The sequence below is a fragment of the Semicossyphus pulcher genome, unplaced genomic scaffold, assembly GCF_022749685.1.
Source record: "Semicossyphus pulcher isolate SPU_LCO1_2020_fin unplaced genomic scaffold, fSemPul1.0.p SCAF_3, whole genome shotgun sequence".
In the NCBI taxonomy this organism is placed as follows: Eukaryota; Metazoa; Chordata; class Actinopteri; order Labriformes; family Labridae; genus Semicossyphus; species Semicossyphus pulcher.
The window spans coordinates 7,796,361-7,814,103 of NW_027211704.1; the positions used below are offsets into that span (position 1 = coordinate 7,796,361).

The following is a 17,743-nucleotide window of genomic DNA, read 5'->3' on the forward strand; positions in this document are numbered from 1 at the left end:
CAATTTGACATCTTGCTTGTTTTCTCTGATGATAGGCCTATTTGAAACTGCCAATTAAACTACATTGTCAAAATAGTGGGTTAATTATTCTGCCAGAATCCCATTACTGTTAAGTATGATGCACAACTTTTGGCCTGGATGGTCAAGGGTCTAAAACAAACAATTCACATGACAGTTAACTAAAACTCCCGTCACATGATGAGATATATTGCGGCTGAGGGGGGGGGGAAATGTTCTTTTCATATCAGTTTTATTGAACAAAAAAGTTTTCAAAGATCATGTAGGAAATACAATTTTATACAAGTGTTTCACAAACAAGACTAACAGAAAGAAGATCTAGAAAAGGGGATTTGTCAATGGGCATGAATTCGTACAGACAGATCCGAGGGGAAGGAGGGCAGACTCTTCGAGAACATAATATTCACCGTAACAGACAAACTTTCTCAAACCGGTAATTCATAGTACATAGATGTCAAATCAAAAAACCTCTGATTTCCACTTTAAATCTCATTTATTCTTTCAACAGTCTCCAAAACATTCAAACATGGAACAGATGCTTGGAAATCCAGTTTTTATATTACATTTTATATTTTAGATGGCTGTAAAACAAAAGTTCTGTTTGACTGGACTTTAAAGATTTCTGAATATTTCTAATAATCCTTTTAGTTTTTTGTTTTGGGAAAATGGAAATAATGAAAAGGTAAATCTAGGTATGATTACTGTCTTTTCCCAGAGATTTTAAACCACATTTAATGGTCTTAAGATCAGTAGAACCTTAGGAAAAGGCAAGTAAGGAGTTAAGATTTTCGAGAACTGCTTCCAAGGTCAAAAAAACATTATCTTCATCTAGTGGAATGTGGTTTTGCCCAAACATCTCAAACTGAATTTGAAGGGGAATACACTGGATTTTCTCACATATGAAAACATAAAAACGGATTCAGGTGGTTCCTCACAGTAGAAATCCTTTGGAAAGCACACAAGGCGGTTTGACATGCTCATCCCAACCTGCAAGGGGCTGCAATGCAATCAGTCCCTTGGGGAATAACTCACAGGAAGTCACAGCTCTTAAATACTCCAATCTGAACCAGAAAAAGAGAACCATGACTACATTCTTGTGACAGTCATTAAAGTTAGCATCAATGTTGAAAAGTTAGCACCTGTAGCAAACACCAGTGTGGGTTCAAAGTAAGTCAAACCAAATTTTAGAAATCATTAACTATTGACTTTAATGTTCAGGAACAAGCAACAATGACTCACTGTCACACTCTCAAAGTGCTTTTTTTTGTTTTAAGTTTGGCCAAAACTGTTATCTCACATCTGAGGGATTCAACAAACTATAAAGTTGATTTTGATGAGTTCTGATGAGACATAAAACTTTCTTATGCTGCAGTTTTACATTTAACTTAACTGGCCGCAGCTAAAGTGAACACATTTCACCATAAAACATTTAATGATCAGCCAAACAAATGTCTTCCATCAGGACTCCAACTGATAGTTGGTTGTCTGAGAACAGAAATGCATTGGACAAATGTTCATGTTGAGCAGCTTTCAACCAGCAGTTGATGATCATTTCCCAGCGTAAGTTTACGTCTGTATTTTTTAAATCTTGTTTAAAACATGAGAAGCTGTTGACAGCCCAGGGCCACATAATAGAATGAAAGAACTAAAAGGGGAAACGTCCTAATTCAAAGAATCCACTTTGTAATTATCTCAGAAACTTTAAGATACATTTAAATAATGAGAAAACTTGGGTACAAATAAACTCAGAATTCTTATTTCTTGATTTTTTCCCACAATTTAAATTAAAAGATTCATATCAGAAGTCAAATGTTTTAACAAGGCCCAGGTTGTGTTAAATACTCAGTAACTCTAGCTGCAGTTTTGTCACAGTAAGACATCAAAACTTCCCAACAGTCAGCAATACTCTAAAAGTCTTTTGTCTCCATGTGTGGATAAACCAAACCAAAAGGAACACTTTGTGAAGGACTGTCGTTCAAACAAATCTCACAGATATCGATCTATCTCTGTCTGGGCCGCGGGTCAGATACCCTGCTGTACTCGCTCCAAGAGGCTTTCTGATTTCCAGTGAAAACACAACAAAAAAAAAATACAAAACAGGAAGACAAACTAAACACTTTTCTCTTTTCCCCTCCTTTAGTTAAGCTCATTTGTTTTGCTGGAGCCAACCAATCACCACGTCTGCTCGTCTGAAGAGTGTTGAAACCCGCCCTGCTTATCCAACAGTTCTTCTTGGTGTCAAATGAGATTATAGTATCCCACCTTATCTTTCTCTTACTTTCCAGTGGAAAATAGTATAACGCACTATTTTAAGCGCTAGAAGTAAGAAATACTTTTAACAAAATGGCGCTATACTTCAGTTGGGTTATAAATACTCTTCAACACCTGTTAGCCACTCCCAGTGCCTTGATGATGGGCAGAAAATTGATCTTTGATTTAACAGTCACAGTGGATGCTGCTACCCAAATTCATCAGCAACTTTGGCCAGCAGCCAGTCAACTCAAAGCAGAATGATGGTTGGTGGAAGTACTGAGTAGCGTAAACTAACATGGACAGTGAAAATGGACCAGCATGTGGCCGATAGTCATTTCCCAGCCTGCTGGGAAAAGCTTCACCTTATTTCAAATGCTTTTCAAACCAAAGTGCCTGTCAGGAACCAGAACTTTCACAGACGGAGTCCAACATCTCAACCTCTAGCACTCAGCAGAGATCACAAAAACCCATGAAAGACATCTGCCATGAACACTGGCGCTCAGCCAGGTGGAGGCTAACGGATGTAAAACACTAACATCTGCTAAGGGAAACAATGTTTGAGTGTTGGGGGAATTGTCATTTATTCTGGTATCTGAAGTCTCTCAGCACATGCTGGAGAGGTTGGATCTGAATCACTGGAGACAGGTTGACCTGGAGGATCTTCTGTGCTTTTCTGCAGGCGTCAGCCACAGAGCGAGAGTCATCCACCTTTATCACTTTCCATCTAAAACTTTTTTTGTCCTTCCAGCCGTTTCTCTGCCGAGTCGGAGTGTTCAGTTCCTTGGGAGGCCGACTGTCCCTGTGTAGGCCGTTGCTCCTCCAACCATTGCTGGTCAGCTCTGTGTGAGTCTCTGGAAACGCCCGGCCATTAGCGTAAAAGACCGGCGCAGAATCACCAATGAGCGCACCGTCCAACCGGATGGGACAGGACAGGCTCTTCTGGCTGAACAAGGCCACAGCTTTGGGGGGAGTTCCAACACCGTTTTGAGAAGGCTGCGAAGGTATTCCTGAAAGCGTTGGAGGGTGCTGTTGCTGTGAAAAGGCAACAGAGGGCGCCTCAGAGGATGAGTCCCAGGAAGTGTGGATCTGGAGTCTGGCCGTGTGGAAGCCAGACAGGCCTTCAATGTTGGTCAGTCTCAGACATGGCCGCACCTCCAGGCCCTGCGACTTCTCTACAGTCCGATTGGGTGTCTTGCTGCAGATGATGGCTCGATGATCCACCAGCAGCTCTGGAGGGCGGACCCCATGAATTCGGGGGTTGCTCCTCCCAGAGATGTTCCAGGATGGGTGCACGTCCCTCTTCTTGGTCAGGGGCCTCTTTGCCCTCCTCTTGGCGGTGGGTCTAGCGTTCCTGCTGGGTGGCTTCAGCTTGTCTTCAGTCAGGGGTTGGTTGGTGCAGGAGCGGTAGCGGTACACATCCTTGCTTTGTAGTACGGTGGGCTTGTGGCCCTCCTCTCTCAGCTCCTGCAGGAAGGTGACCAACTCCTCGCTGCTCGAGAGGTCCCGTGACATCGGGCTAAGGATCTTCAGAGCATCCAGGAGGACGTTCTGCCCTGCTGATGAGATCCGGGACCAGGAGTGAACTGCCCTCCGCTCTTCATTGGTGAAAGCCAATGGCCGGCCAACCACAGGACCTCGCGCCGCGTCAGCCATGTTTCATGTCCTGCCAGGAAAATACAAAAAGCACTTGTTTAAAGACCATCACACAAAAGAAAATCCCCAGGAAGGATGCCAACAAAATCTAGTGATCATCTTCACCATTAAATCCATCAAATTTGTTGTTTTATGTTGAAGTCTTTACAGTTGCTGAGCAATCAGGAAGCGTTGAAATCAAAACGATTTGCCAGATTCTTTGTTCATATAACTTGAAACCAAGAATACATCATTGCAATGTTTTTGTTTTGAGCAGCATTTTAGCTTCACACACTGAGTGTAAGAGAGAAAATGGTTCCCGTGTGAATAGGTTGAAAAGGGCAACAAAAAACAAGAACAAATATGGATGATGTCCCGTTTTGTAAAGAGCACATTTTCTGTTCGTATCTAAACAATCCTGTTTCATTCCAGGTGGAGAGTGCTCTGGAAAATGTTAGCATTGTCTCTGTTTAAAATGCATTCACAGCAGTTCAAACATGTTGTAGGCTTGACTCGTCTCATCTGAACATCCCTCTATATCATGTTTCTGCTGGTTTTGGGCTGTGATTCAATGTGATCCAGAAACTGAAGCTTGGTCTGCAGCTGAGCTCACTCGAAGATGTTACTGATAAGGGTCAAATGAATATAAAATGTTAACGTGAACACGCACTTCTGGGCTGCAGGGTGGATATTTTTTAATAGGTATATTAATGCTCGGGGGAGACGCTCATTAACTGTCAGCAGCAGTGTAATCAAACACCTCACATCAACACACAGTAACAGTAGCGCTTCTACATCTGCTGAGAGAACAACCCCAGCTGGCTCGTTACTCTGAGCTGACGAGCAGAAGCTACTGTGACCGTCTTTCAGTTCAGCACCAATTCTACACCTTTATGACCTCACTTAACGAGCTTTTTAGCCACCATGGCAACACGGACCTTAGGGACAGCAGAAACAACGGTCTTAGAACCTACTACAACAGAAGAGACCCCCAGGTATTTCAAGGAGTCTTAAAAAAAAATCTTACCTTTATCCTTTTTATTCAAGGACAAAAAACAAAAGGACTTAGCATATAATCAGAAACATAGCATGAAAGGAAACATTAATTAAATGTATCTTTTACTTGTTAGATGATCAATGTATCGTCCCCTTTCACTATATTGCAATCTTACATCGCTCTTCCATTTCAAAGGGCCTAACAGGCCAGCAATCACGTAATAAAATGGTCTGCTGACATTGTCATTGAGGGGGTACATGTGTAAACGCAAATGGCCCCCAACTGGGGTAAAGTCGAGGTGAGCCGCTGTGTGAATGCAGCAGGTAATAGTCTGGAACATTCACACTGGAACGAGTGAGTGGGCGGGCTGACGATGTTGTTCACCTTGAACAGAGGTTTCTCAGCTTTATACTCTTTACCACTTGCCTCAGTTTCCATTATTATGTTTTCTATTATTACAAGTCTATCATGTAAATGTCTTTATGTACATGTTGAAGGGATTTTAACCCAGAAACGAAAGACTCCTCTGCCTCATCCTACACGCTCTACCGTGGTGCCCTCCCCACCTAAACCAAATAGACTATTTCGAGTTATGAGAGCCACTTAAAAACACTGATGGGGCAAACATTGATAAAAAACTAGGTGATATGCGAGCACTGTCTGGTGAAAATAAAGTACGTGGGCAACACCACGAAACATGCAAAGCCACCTTAATTGCCACCTTCCTGATCTCATCGTTGAGAAAGCGGTAAATACTCTACGTTCTAAGTCGGCCTGCAGCGAAGAAGGCTATGTTTAGGGCAAAGCTTCCTTTCTCGCCCCCTAGGGCTGCCGTCGTTACTAAGTCCATCGCTAGGTTTATTTGCAAGAACCGCTGCCCGTACAGTTCCATCGATGAAGGTTTCCGCTAAATGCTGCAAACACTGGAACTAAGGTATGAAATACAGAGCAGAAAATAGTTCACCGAATAAGCTATTCCAGCTCTTTATGCTGAGACGAGAGGAAAGGTGGAGGATGCACTCCAGTCTGCAGAGAGTGTTGCACTCACCTGCGATGGGTAGGCTTCATTGGCCACAGAGTCCTACGTGACAATCACTGCCCATTACAAGGTTTAAGCACTACGATGTGTAAAGGTTTACGTAAAACAAGTTAAAGCTGTAAATAAAAGTATAAGCATAAGTTGCTACAGGTTTACATCAGTGACTGTATATATAGATGGATGACGCGTCTCCATCGGCTCTCATTGTACAGAATTGATGCCAAAATAGCCCGTGATAGGCGCTGCCATCTTGCGATGGGGACGTCATTTGGAGCCAGAGTCTGCGCAGTAGAGATCGGCAGTTGACGCCGCCGTAGTCACTTCCATTAACCAAAAAGGATCCTGCATGCTTGTGTGTTTAACAGCAGAACATCTTCTTGTGTTGGTCTGAAGCAGACGTTCACAGATATGGAAACTTCAACGACTGTAGTGATTGTTTTAGTTATGTTTCCTCTCATCGTTCCTCCTCTACTCTGCTAATCCGGAACAGATCGGCTGTAGGAGCCGCATTTGTCCACAGAGCTGTCAATCATCAACATTTAAAGAAATGTTTTTGCACACATTTTTTTACAGCACAATACTTCTTCCCATACAGAACGAAACACAACAGCTTGTAGTGAAACTCGTTTTAAAATCACAGTAATCAGCAAAAGAAACCTGGCTGTCAGAGCACTGCTGTTTCAGTCCTCTGCACATCTAATTGGCGCAGACGAGATGGTGTGGTCACAGTCAGTCTCGCTACGTGCTAATTTAGCCGCTACAACAGCAACTAGTCCGTCACCACGGATTTCATTTGAACAATTAAGGATACAAACTTCGTAGTGGTTGACAAACTCCCGTTTTCGCTGCTCATGTTATGTTCACTCATGTTGTTGATGTTTTACCGTCTCTGAGATGCGCTGTAGTGAAATAAACAAAACAAAGTCCACTGGCTGTGAAAAATATACTTCCTTAAGGCGGCTGGCATTTTCTTATGCTCAGGCAGCGTCTGCGCATATATCCGCTACCGCTCAATAAGTACAAGTAATCATTGACAAACGCTACCGACTTGATTTACATTAAGGCTGCTCACAATGCACCACAAACATATCTGCATCATTTTGTTTTATTTTTTACCAGACTTTCCTCTGTGTTTGTTGAGTTTCATTTTTGTGATTAACAGTGATTGACTCAGTTATAATCACATTTGATTTAGTAGTTGTTCAGACTCTTGCTGACAGTTTATTTGTAGACTGAGTCAGGGGGATGAGAATGTTTTGTTCACGTGTTCATGAAAAAGTAGTTTTCTAATTAACTTTTTAAATTTGCAATTTTATTCTCCTAATTTTAGATATATTTTCATACGTACGTGAATATATCTGTTAATTATAACCGTATCATACCAGACCAACATCAAACAGGAGTTTAAAGCTCTTGAGAGCAGTTTTCACTGGTTATGAAACAGACTGAAGTTAATTGTGATTACTCTTTATGCCCTACAAAAGTAAACCAGCCACAAGACTGATTATTTCTATGTAGTTATTTTTGATGCTTGAAACTGCTGGTGGGGGGTAGGTGTCAGACGAAGTGATTAACTGCAGGCTGCCTTTGTTGGCAAGTGAGTGATATGTATGACTGTAAAAGGAAGCAAATTAAATGTTTTGTTAAAATACACCACCACCACAAAATCAGCCAAGAGATAAGAGGTACGGCTTTGTCCACAGGGGGCGCCAAAATCAATACTAACCAAGAGTTCCTCACAGGAGCTTTAACACTACAATTTCTCAAGAACCAAAAGTTTTATTGGGGACCTATTCGATTTCCCAGGGACATACTCAAATTACCACCCATGATCTGGGGACTCGCTGCGTTGAAAACCTATCAACATCACTGCTAAATACACTATTCCTGCACTTTACCTTTTATGGGGCCTTTTGTATTCTTCAGTTATTCAGACATTATGATGTATCATTAAGTAATTGTCTCGCTGCTTCGTGATATTATCGTCATCATGGGCCGCGTAGGGTATGTGTTCGCCATCACTACTCAGGAGTCCATGTGTACAAGGGGGTATAATGTCTGAAATAGACGCATTGTATTTCTAGTTTCACACAAGGGTTAATACATAAACAAGACATTATTTTTAACAGACTGAAAAATAAACTGATGCCTCTCTATGACCTACAAACGCAAACAAGACCATCGGCTAGGAGAGTGACGATTTCTAATTAGTATTTTTAATGGCTGTAACTGCTGCCACCGGGTCAGTGTCAGATGAGGTTTATAACAGCACGCTGCAGATACAGCCTTTGTTTACATTTTCCACGGCAAAGGTTCACAGTGAGCGATATGTTTGACAGTTAAAAGAAAGCAGGTTGAGATTTTTCATCACAAAAAACACTACTTAAGCGTACAGGAAAAGACTAGCAATGAGATATGAGAAATACAGAAATACAGTATAAATTATAAATCAACGATTTGCAGAAGTTTAACCAAATAGAAAAGGTTCAGGTTACAGGAAAAGAAACAGGCTTTGAGTTAAGAATTTAAAGAGAACTACATTTTTGACCTACAATTCTCCTTGAAATTTATGATTTTCCAACATCAAAAAAAGCTATGAAATCACAAAACCACTTTTTTTCCGTATGACCCCAATTCTCTTCTCTAAAATAGAAGTCAACACCAAGGAAGAAGAAGAAGGACAGATGGAAAGAATTGAGGACGGAAAAAGAAGACGAGACAGGAGACAGAAAATAAGGAGTAGGAGAAGAAGAAATAGAGGCTGTAAAATCCAGACAAAAAAAACATGCGACTACAACTAAGCCAACTTCCCATGATTCACCATGACTGCTCGACGCTCGAAGGGAGTTTCTACGTTAGCAATTTGCTAACTTGGCAGGCAGTGATGGGGGGATGAGCGGAAGGGGGAGGGGTAGAGGGTAAAGGCTGGTGCAGGTGTGTTGGGGGGGGGGGGTGGGGGTATTCTGATTGAGCTCCATAATAAACTGACTGGATTTATCTGACTGTCGAGATAACACCATCGAAGTGTTACTTTACCATCTGGATACATCTTCCATTCAAACATCACGCTTTCACGCAGCACTATCCTTGATCAAGACATCTAAATCTGATCATCATAACTTCCTATATGATTCATATTGCTATGGTGCTTCACGACTGAAAAGGTTACTAGGCCAGTCAAAGCTTTGTAGGTGGGACTTAAGAATCATTTTGCTACGTAGCTAGCGGGTTACCTAGCTAGTATTAGGAAGGGTAATAGTAGGCAGTATCATTGAAGATTTAGTTGAGTATGCTAGCCTCTCCTTGTAATTTTTTTTAGTGTCTTGCAGATAGCACCAGACAACAATAATAGGAAATAAATCGACAAAATATGAGCCTCCTTGCTTGCTGTTCCAATGCATTCTGAGTCATTACAGCATTTGCCATTAGCACTGTTGCTAACACGCTGCTGCTTACCGTGTAAAATCAGAGACTGAATTTTCTTCCTAAATGCAGTCGATCACTAAAACCTGAAAAGGAATGAACTTCAAACCACGACTAATGGGGGAAAAAACAATGCAGCAACTGCCCTCCACACAGGGCTGAAAAAATGAGGCAAAACAACACATCTTAGTATATTTCCTGTTTGAAAGCATAATGTCACTACTGCTCGTACAGAGAATGAAACCACCCTCCCTCCCTCCACCTTTAAGCAGTTTCGTTTCTCTTGCAGGTGGCCTTCATAGGGAAAATGCAGGTGCTGCCTGCAGCTGTGTGGCTACAAAACAGCTAATCAGAGTGCGGCGAAAGCAGCGCTTCAATTGGTCAGTCAACCTTGAACTGTGACAGAGCCAAGCGGCAAACTCGGGTGTGCAAAAAAATGCAGTTCCTCGAGTGTCCACTTGAGGCTGGATCCAGAAGCCAAGAAAAATCTATCAAACGAATGTTTAAATGCCCATTTTTATAGCAGAAATAAACATGTTAACAGCCTGGTACAAACAAAATTTGGTCTCTATAGCCGATTTCTCTGTTCATGACAATGGTATGGGGGTGAATTGTTATATAACTGACCAGTTTTAATCATATTAAGCCTTAAATGGTATGGGCGGGGTCACTTGAGTGACAGGTGGATCCTGCTGTCTTTTAGAGACTCTTTTAGACTTCTAGTTAGGGCAACTCTGGTCAGCCACCACAAAAAGAATTTCCTCTGTGGGAAACATTAAGTTAACTAGCCTTCAGCAATATTCAAATACATTAAACAAGCTTTTTCACCAGCTAATGAATCAGCAACGAGTGTAGACTGTTTAGCCTTGACAACTCGCCGTTTGCTAACCCCTCACTTAGGGATGTGTACTGAAACCCGGTATTAAACAGGCCCGGGGCCTGAATTATGAAATACTGCAGTATTGACTTAACTTCCGGCATTATCAGTTCTGCTTTTGGCACTGGAGAATTTAAGAAAATACATTTCCTGTTTACTGTTGCTACAAAAACGTTATCTTGCACTTTTAATTTCAGCAACCTTTTCAAATTTGCAATCAGATTAAGACATTCATCTATGATGCATCTTCCCAATCCAGAAGAGAGATCTCTCTCGCGAGCCTATGTGCAATGTCGCAGGGGAAAACGACAAAATTAAGACTATTGAGAGGCCAAAGGAGGCTACATCCTTGCCAAAGTCAGCTACTGATCTGGCCAATGATAAGCCAGCACTAGTAACTGAGAGGCCAGCGGTGGTGAATGAGAAGCCGCCTACTCATTCGACCAGGGTGGCAAGTCATGCGTCTAACATAGCAACCCATTTAATCGGCTATTGGCTAGGCTGGTCATTAGCTTCCAAGGCTGGCGACTAGCAAGCTGAAGCTAGCAACCCACTGGATAGGCTATTGGCTAGGCTGGTCATTATGTTCCGAGGCTGGTAACTAGTAGGGATGGGCATTTCCAATAATCTAATTATTCAAGTAATCAAATTACCTCATGAACGAGTAATCGAGAATTATATATTTTTTACCGTTAAAAATAACACACGTCGGACAGGGACCTCCCAGCCCGGAAATAGCAGACTATATGCCTGTAAGAGAACATTACTATCCAACACTTTCACATTAATGTAAATATATTGTAAACAATGGAAAGCAAGTGCAATTTCAAATGCATTAAACTACCTTAACAGGCCCTTCAATTAATGTTGTTGTAACATTCCGTTGTCAAACGTCACAGCGATAGCGGACTGTATGGACTTCTGTTCTGTGTTTCACAACACTCCTCCCACAACACTTAATGGGAGCATATCTCCAGTCACTAGTTCGTTATTAGCAGGCTGATCTTCTCCGCTCTGGTATCGTCACAACGGCGTGTGCTAACAGAGCTAGCAAAGGATGTGATGCGAGACTGTCCGTCCCGCTGGCATCTCCTTGTGCTTTAAGCGCATGTGGTTAAGCATCAAACTACACGTTTAACACCACATATCTTGCACAGCGCGTTATCGTCGTCTTTTTTTGTCAAAGTACATCCAGACAACACTTTCCTGGTCACGGCTGACATGTTGCATGTAACTGATTTAAACTACTTTCGCTGAAAACAACGCATACGTGGGTGCGCGAGTCGTGTAACGTTACTCAAATAATGACGTCAACAACAAGTAATTATTCGTCCCCATCCGTAGTAACTAGATAAATCCTATGTCTGTCCAGTTGGAGGTGGCTCCAATATGCCAGTAAAATACAACGTAATAAGACCAGTCAAATCACTGGCTAATGTTGCTAGCTTTGGTGTGCTAGCCGCCAGCCTCGGAAGCTAATGACCAGCCTAGTCAGCAGCCGATCCATTGGGTTACTATCATCGGCATGCTAGTCGCCACCCTCAGAAGCTAATGACCAGCCTAGCCAATAGCCGATCCAATGGGTTGCTATGTTAGAGGCATGACTTGCCGCCATGGTCGAATGAGGCTTCTCATTCACCACCGCCGGCCTCTCAGTTACCATCGCTGGCTTATCATTGGCCAGATCAGTAGCTGACTTTGGCAAGGATATAGCCTCCTTCGGCCTCTCAATAGTGTTCATTTTGTCCTTTTCCCTGCACCATAGTGTGTGAGGGGCACGTGCAGCTCTCTCACACACACATACACGCACCCGCGCACACACACAATAGATCCTGCTCGTTACGATGCCGGAGAGAAATAAACGTTCACAAAAGTGTTCATGCCGACAATGCAACAACCGCTTGTAAGAGCGGAAACACAAGCAATCTGTCCAAACGTCTGTCTTGAGTGTATCATATACAGGCAGAGACATGCACCACACTTCTCACTGGACGCTGTTACCCAGCAAACTTAGCACACGTGACGAACCGGGTTAATTGATAAGCCCAGCCCACTACCAGCCAGCCAAATTTGTTTTATATTTTCATCATCACAACATTGGAGTCTATAATAGTGATTTCTTCTAAGCATCGCTGTTTCTTTTGCTGTGAAAAGAAAATAAAGCAATCTTAATTCTGTTCTTAATTTCTTTCATTTTTTTCTTAGGGGTTAGGGGAAGTGGCTACCGCCGCTTCACTCGCCAATCTCTACTGTGCAGACTCTGGCTCTGCGCAGTAGAGTGACGTCAGTAATGACGTCACCATCGCAAGATGGAAGCGCCTATCGCAGGGGCTATTTTGGCATCAATTATGTACAATGGGAGCAGATGGAGAAGCGTTGTCCATCTATATATACAGTCATTGAGAAATACGAACAGATCAAAACGTTATTGATTCAGGTATGAGCATCAAAACACACAGGTCTGCGTCGTATCTGCTCCTCTCCTAACATCTGTCTCCTCCTTGAACGATAACTCTGATAGACTATGCATGGATCACCTCCGGCTCATCTCATTCACAGGGTGTGAAGATGTATTTTATGCTTTATGAAGGGTTTTCACGGAAATACGGGACCGATCACAACCCTATTAAGTCAGGGCAGAGCTTGATTATAAACTGCTCACTGCTGGATCACATTATGAATTCGGATAAACTGCTAGGATCAAACTATGGATCATCTGTCTCTGACCAGCACCATCCTGTATTACAAACTTCGACGCAGTCTCCTCGCTAAATAAATACAGACACGATCTGTCTAAATTTCCGTGTGTGTGACCGTGTTCCCAAGGACAACCCCAGCCCTATATCACCGCCCTCTCATCCAATATGGTTACTTCTGGCTCAAGACAACCAACATGGCCATGGCCAAATCCCGAACTTAGGGCTTCAGACATTTACGCAGTTGAGAATGCAGTGAATGACATCAGAGTGGCTACATCTAGGGATGGGTGTCTTTACGATTTTATCGTTACCAGTATCAATAACGATTCTCTTAGTGCTACTACTCTCTATTATTTGGTGCAAAAAAATAAATACGTCTTTAATACGGTGTCTGATAATGTGCCTCCGGAAGGGGGGTTGTAACTGGGGTTAAGGGCTGTGGTTATCTTCCTAACAGTGACCATCATAAGCAATACAAAAATTGTTTTCCGACTATCATGGCAACTCAGAATTCATACTTAGGCGAGCTATCACTTATTAGCGTACCTCAACCAACTGGCATCCTCTGTAGTGAAATCTTTTACAGTAACCATGGTGACAGCTCTATAATATTCTGTGGTTGCTTCCTGTGTCATTTCCCCTCATTAAGCAATGAAGGGTGGGTTTAACTTGGTATCTGACTTCTGCTAACGTTACCCACTGCAGATAAAGCTGGGGCTGTTGCCTGATTGGATATGGCTTAAATAGGAACATAATTTAGAAGTGCTAAAAACTGAAGCTCGCTAACAACAGTGACTGAATAACTGCAGGCTTATTTAAAAGAACCACGCATTTTAACTGAATTTTTAGTTTGGCTAATCCCATCTGCAGCATTGCTATCAGAGCCACCGGAACATGGAGGCTGCACTGTGGACACACCAGTAACGCTAGTAACGCCGTTAGCATTAGCCACTTTGCTAAAGCAATCAAATGCACTACATTGCTTCAGATTTATAGACTGATGAACTTGTATACGTTTTGTGAGATCGCTAGTGTTACCCACTTAAGACTTATTTGACATAAATAGCACGAAGATGCACTTTCTCCAGCATGAGACCACAACAATGCAACGTCATTGCCTGACGACGGCGGCTTCATCATCACTAGGGGATGCCACCTACTTTAGAATTAAATGATTGAATGAAAACGTCATTAAATAAGACGGAAAGTCAATGTTGAATACCGATAGGAGCACCGTCTGTCCATGAGCTTATTGGTACTTTCAGTACTGACCAGTTATGTACCGCTACCAAAACCTAGCTACGTCCATTTTTTATACAGTCTGTGTTTTTCATTGTTCTTTGGTAGGTCCCAAAGACGTGACATGAAATAGTAAGAAAGTAGTTGTTTGGAACTGTAATAATGTCTGTTTCACAACCAACAGCTATGGAATACTTCGATAACACTTAAATAAAATTTGATTAGGCTACAATTATCTGCTTTTACGTTGAGCCGGATGGTCATTTTTTATATTTAGTGGCACTTCATATCAACGCTTTAGCTTGAAAATATGAGTCATATTGGCTTTCCCTGTGCAAAGAATGTACCTGTGATACTTTGTCCATTCTTGATTAAAATCTTTATTCACTAGTCTATTTCTCAGACTGCTATGTATCTCACTCACACATGAGCCACAGTCAGAATGCAGACTTATGATTGACTGAGAAGCGGACAATGGGGGGGACATATAAAGCATGCAACTGGTCCGTAAGCATCCTTGTCTGCCAAAACAGTGCTGAATAGTCTGGAAAACATTCGCCAGTACTGAAACACTCCAGAAAAAAAAAGGATCCTTTGTGTGTTTTGCCCCCCACGCCTACTTTATAGTGACTCGTGTGTGTAATGTTGGACACCACCTGTGACTAGCTAGCTAGAGTTTTGTGACTAACTCAGAGTTGTGACTCAGTTTGTGACTAACAAGGATCTAGCTAGCTAATCACAGCTTTTGACTAACAAGACTAACAGGCTTCTAGCTATCTAGTCACAGCTTGTGACTAACAAGCTTCCAGCTATTTAGTCACAGCTTGTGACTAACAAGACGAACAAGCTAGCTAGTCACAGCTTGTGACTAACAAGACGAACAAGCTAGCTAGTCACAGTTTGTGACAAACAAGCTTCTAGCTAGCTAGTCACAGTTTGTGACAAACACGTTTCTAGCTAGCTAGTCACAGTTTGTGACAAACACGTTTCTAGCTAGCTAGTCACAGTTTGTGACAAACACGTTTCTAGCTAGCTAGTCACTGTCTGTAAATGGTTAGCCAGCCTAGCTACAGTTAACTAGTTTTTCTGTGATTACAACTACAAGCTAGTTAGTCACAGATTCTCAATTTGAGTCCAGGATGTTAAATACTAGCTAGCCAGAATAAACCGGCTGAATGATTACAGGGCAGCAAATCTAACAACACAAAAAACTCATGTTCATCGCACTGATAAGAACAAAGAAACCCAAAATGGTGTCCCCATACTTCAAAAAACACATCAGACAGCTAAACAACAGTCAAGCCAATAATGGTTAAGCTACAGAACGTGCGCAAACATACGTCGTTTGAGCTCTCGAGCGCCCCCCTTACGAACGCACACTGATATTTAGCACCCTAAACACTAATATCTGGCACCCTTTAACTGTAGCCAAATGTACATTTATGTACTCACTGCATAGGGGTTATTTACAACTTTCATGGTCTACAGGAAGACGTCGCCATTTTTCACACAGACTTGTGAACTGCAAGCGACAAGCATTAGTCTCCAAACACTGCCCCAGCAATCTTTCCTCTGTCTGAGCAGCTACTAGTTCAGAGGCTCCCTCAGCCCCCCGGCCGGCCTGGCCCTCAGCTTGCCCAGACATTATCCGACGTATTTGCTGAGTCGGTAACATGAGGGTTACATACGCGAATGAAAGTACTCAACAAAAATGCGAAATTACCTTTTAACGCTGCTGTTTCGGCATCCTCCGGTCGCCGCTGTTGCCGACGCTCCACGGTAAAATGGCTGCAACAACAGCGGTGTGGATGACAGACCAGGGAGGAGAGGCGGAGGCTGCCGGGGAGAGAGAGCAGAGGGGGCGGGCTCTGGTAACCCCGCCGAGGGGTGGGGGTGGGGAACGGGTACAAGTGACTTAAATATAATCTTAGGTTATACTTTCAAACTAAATTCATAGCCAAAAAAAGAAAGAGATCCAAACATGATTTAAGCCCAGATTTCATATCATAACACAGCATTTATTTTGTAAGTAAACATTGGCTCTCCAAACCGGCGTATATTGTGACGTCATGACTAGGCGGGGCTTATGACTATTTTTGTGTTTGTTGCTCAATACACCTAACAAACTGGGCGACCTAGTTTATAGATGGAAAACAAGAAGTATAACAAGGCAATTTTTAATCAGATTTTATTTTCAGAAGCATAAAATAGGCCAATAGTACAAAAAAAGAGAAAAAAATTCAATTACATTTTTGAATTTGCAAGAAATTATTTTGGACGTGAACAAGAATTTGGGAGAAAAATGCTTGTTAACCCTGACTGTATAATTCTCTACTGAGCATACAAACTGAAATAATATAATAAAATAAAAACTTAATTTGACAAAGATGAGCATAAATGAAAATCGATGTGCTGTATACGCAGAACAAAGTCAGACTAAAAATTCAAGCTAGCCTATATCAATAAAATTAAATCTTAATCCATAAAATCCGAAATATACACAATACCACAAACATAAACAAGGCAACAAAGTACTGATTATATCAGGGAATAAATTATAATCTTTTCCTGGTATTTGTTTATGTTATGCTTATGTGTGTGTAATTATGAATCAAATGCACATACAAATATATATTACAATTAAAATAACAGTTCCTCCCTAAAATTAATTTAAGGTATGACTACATAACTGATAACCCATTAGCTGCTGTTAGACAGAAGCTAACATTAGCAATCACCAGACCTTTCCTACTGTATAATGTAACGCTATCAAACACTAATGCTAGCTAGGAATTGGTTTAATGCTAACATTAGCTGTTGTCTAAAGGCAGCTAATGGGTTAGCCAATATGTTGTTTTATTTTGAGATATGGACAGATGTCGCTCCAGATTTTCAGTATCCATCGTCTTGCTGATCAATCGGTATCAGTGAAATTAAACAATTTGTCAGGTTACCTACATTTGAAACCTGGAACAGAAGTACAACATGATAATAGCATTTTAGCTTCCCATGTATATGTATGTATAAGGGATGTGGGCCTGCATGCATGTATTTTAAATATTACACAATATAACAATCAGATGATGTTGCATTTCATTACTGCAAACACTGACTGTCATTATTTCTGTTGAAGTCTGCTCCCATATGAGGCAGCCATTTTACTGGCTTTAAGTTTGTACAGCCACCCACTGTTGTGCTAACATTTCTATACATCTTCATCACTCCTAAACCACGGTGTAATGGATGTTCTCACACAGACTAAAGAGATGTTACCTAAGGGTTTGACTCATGGAATTCAACCAGAGCGCTCAAAGCAGCAAAAACAAACAGGATCTTCTTTTCCCTAAGAGCTGGCTCATTATGCAGAAGACCCAGTCCTCGTTTGCATTCATTTAAATTTACCTCAACTTTTGAACAAACAATACTGCTGCGGCACAATACATTCAATTTAAAGAGACAGCATATACAGAGGCTTATGTGTTCTTAAAATGAGATAGAAAGAGTAGTTTGGCCTCTCAGATTGATTTGTAATGTGAATTGTAGGCAGCATGATTTTGTGCCTAAGT

General features: G+C 41.8%; 1 protein-coding gene across 1 annotated transcript; it reads right to left on the reverse strand.

The window, feature by feature from the left end:
* Positions 1–492: 492 nt before the first annotated feature.
* On the reverse strand, positions 493–15,950 carry ccdc71 (coiled-coil domain containing 71). The gene is made up of 2 exons (XM_069678370.1): positions 15,901–15,950; positions 493–3,934 (listed from the first exon to the last, which is right to left on the reverse strand). The coding sequence occupies exon 2, from the start codon at positions 3,922–3,924 to the stop codon at positions 2,848–2,850; it is 1,077 nt and encodes a 358-aa protein (XP_069534471.1). The 5' UTR covers positions 3,925–3,934; positions 15,901–15,950; the 3' UTR covers positions 493–2,847.
* Between the last annotated feature and the right edge of the window lie 1,793 nt (positions 15,951–17,743).